This window comes from Montipora foliosa, chromosome 9, assembly GCF_036669935.1.
Source record: "Montipora foliosa isolate CH-2021 chromosome 9, ASM3666993v2, whole genome shotgun sequence".
Lineage (NCBI taxonomy): Eukaryota > Metazoa > Cnidaria > Anthozoa > Scleractinia > Acroporidae > Montipora > Montipora foliosa.
In genome coordinates this window covers 30,898,182-30,900,681 of record NC_090877.1, presented here as the reverse complement: position 1 = coordinate 30,900,681, position 2,500 = coordinate 30,898,182, and the positions used below count along the sequence as shown (strand labels likewise).

The 2,500-nt window shown below is 38.7% G+C and overlaps 1 protein-coding gene across 1 annotated transcript in view; it reads left to right on the top strand.

The window, feature by feature from the left end:
• LOC137970251 (formin-like protein 2) overlaps positions 1 to 2,500 on the top strand; it is a 94,647-nt gene that overhangs the window by 38,854 nt on the left and 53,293 nt on the right. The window contains exon 4 of the mRNA XM_068816771.1: positions 1,818 to 1,996. Within this exon, the coding sequence (XP_068672872.1) occupies positions 1,818 to 1,996 (179 nt within the window). The remainder of the gene's footprint in view (positions 1 to 1,817; positions 1,997 to 2,500) is intronic.

Sequence of the window (2,500 nt, the reverse complement as noted above, 5' to 3'; positions counted from 1 at the left end):
AAAAATGCGCAGTAGCAATTGGCGCGAATGTCCTTAAGTAATGGACTTGTATCTTACTACAACACTGATCTGTTAGAACCATGGTTAATACTTGTACTCGTTCATTACGCTCTTCCAATAAGTTAGTACTCAAAGTGCCCAGTAACAACACCATCACCTATGGTGATCATGTTTTCAATTTGGCTGTGCTGAAATCGTGGAACTAATTGCCTCATGACAAAGGCTTTGTGCTGACGTCATGCATGTCTCTGGGCATAATTAACTTTTAGAAGTCTAATTTATAAGGAAGTGGTAAGCTTGCAGCTCTGATCTATAGTGAAGCTTTTCTAGAGATTAAAATACAAAATATGTTGGGAGTCACATCCAGAACCCTACAGTATAAGAAAGTACAATGTAAGTCTGGTCAGTGTCAATAAAGGCACTATGACTAGGGCTATGATCCTGTCTAACACTTCTACAGGGGTAAGTCTTAATTTCTAGAGAAGACCCAATTTCTGAGCAAAGAACTTTAAATTTTGAGTTTTAGTACATATGGAAGCCAGGTTACCTTCCCACCAGCAGTGATTCAAAGAAAGCATGACCTAGCCAACCATTAAGTTAATCACAGTGCGAAAATTAAACCCTCCAGAGATAATGACCAATGACCAAGTGTGTCGGGAAATTCTGATGTTTGAAAAAAAAAATTTTTCCTGTAATGTCCATTTACGTGACACATCCCGCATATTTTCAGCTACTCCAACTTTGGATGTGGATATCTAGACAACCAATCAGAATATCAAAAAAGCCTGAAATAGTTTTGTTGATTCAGATGCCTTGTGAATATCACTATGCAGTCATTTTGCTTGTGCTGCGGCATCCGGTACCCAATAAATTTTTTGAAACTAGCGCGCATACAAATTTTTCGCCAAAGGACACCTGTGAAGGTGGAAACTAACCTTAAGTACCCGTAAAATGGAGCACTGACAGAGGGAGGCGATAAAGGGCAACCATTGGCTTCCATGAACCTTGTAGCTTTTTGGGGTTCAGGGATGGCGCAGTTTTGAAGCACTTGCCTCCCACCAATTTGTCCCGGGTTCGATTCCTAGACTCGGTTTGTTGGTTCTCTACTCTGCATCGAGAGGTTTTCCCCGGGGTTCTCCGGGTACTCCGGTTTCCCCTCTTCTCAAAAACCAACATTTGACTTGATTTGCGTCAATTGTTAATTTCAGTTTACATTGTCCTCAATTAGTGCTCCAGCACTAGAATGAGTAGACACTTAAATAAAGTTCCTTTCCTTTCTTTCATTTCAGCTACTACATGTTGTAAGCCTTGCACAAAACAAGAGCGCAAAAAAGGTCCTAAGAGCTGTCTTAAAACCTTTGTTTAGGCCTAATTAGGCCTAAGGTTAGCTTTTATGCATGTTTAGGGTTAGGGTTATGCATGTTTAGGATACTCTCTAAGGGGTTAGGGTTAGGGTTAGGGCTAGGGTTAGGGCTAGGGCTAGGGCTAGGGCTATTCTTATTACGCCTGAAGAAAAGTTTTAAGACAGCTCCCGTTTTGTGCGAGGCTTACACCACATAGTAGCCTTCATTTCTTAATTAAGGAACTACCGGCATTAAGTAAAGTGATAAAAAAGATAAAATCTCATGTTGAAAAGTAGTCATGACTCCATTATCAAGGAAAATATTATAGTATGACGCAAAGAATTGAGAAAAGTGCAAAGATTATTAAAATACTTTCGCATGAATGGTAATTATTATGTTTGGCTTAAAAGGATTCCGTGACAGCAGATTTTTTGCATAATAATTATCTGACTCTGAATTAAAATATTCTTGCAGGAGTTAATGCTTCCCAAGTATTCATCTGGCTTTTACATTGATCAGCTAAGAACTCACAAGGACATTGCATTAAGCAAGTCTCCTGGAGCAAACCACAAGAAACTGCTGAAAAGTTTGGAGCCGGTTGAGATGATACTCAGATCCTTAGAGGTTGACCTTCGGACACATCCAAACACCACGTAAGTCCAATGTTCAATTTGCTCTAGATAATTTTTAGTTCTTTACTTGGTTGTTCCAATGACATGAATTATCAAGAATCTTATCTATTTCTTGGTCGATTAAAAGAATAGTTAACAAGTATTTATCCAGTTGCAATTGTGCATCATGTATACAAATTAATAGGTTGTGGAGAATGTTATGTCTTCTGCTTACCCTCTCACAGTAGTTTCCCTAAAGGTGCAACGTTAGTAAGGGCCAATAATATAAGCCTATAGTTGTGTGCATAGCAACTGTAGAGGATGTAGCCTCTGGAGCAGCTCAATTTTCCTTTTCAATAGAACAAGAGAGATTCCTTGAATATCTCTTTGAGATTAGGCTGCTTTTGAATTAAAATACCATTTATCCAATAGTACATGTATGTTCTTTAAGACTTTCAAAGCTGGTTGAAATTCCATGACAAAAGGTAAAATTTTCTTGTGCACTTGTTCGATATCAAAGTATTGTAGTGCATTTGGCCGTGCGAA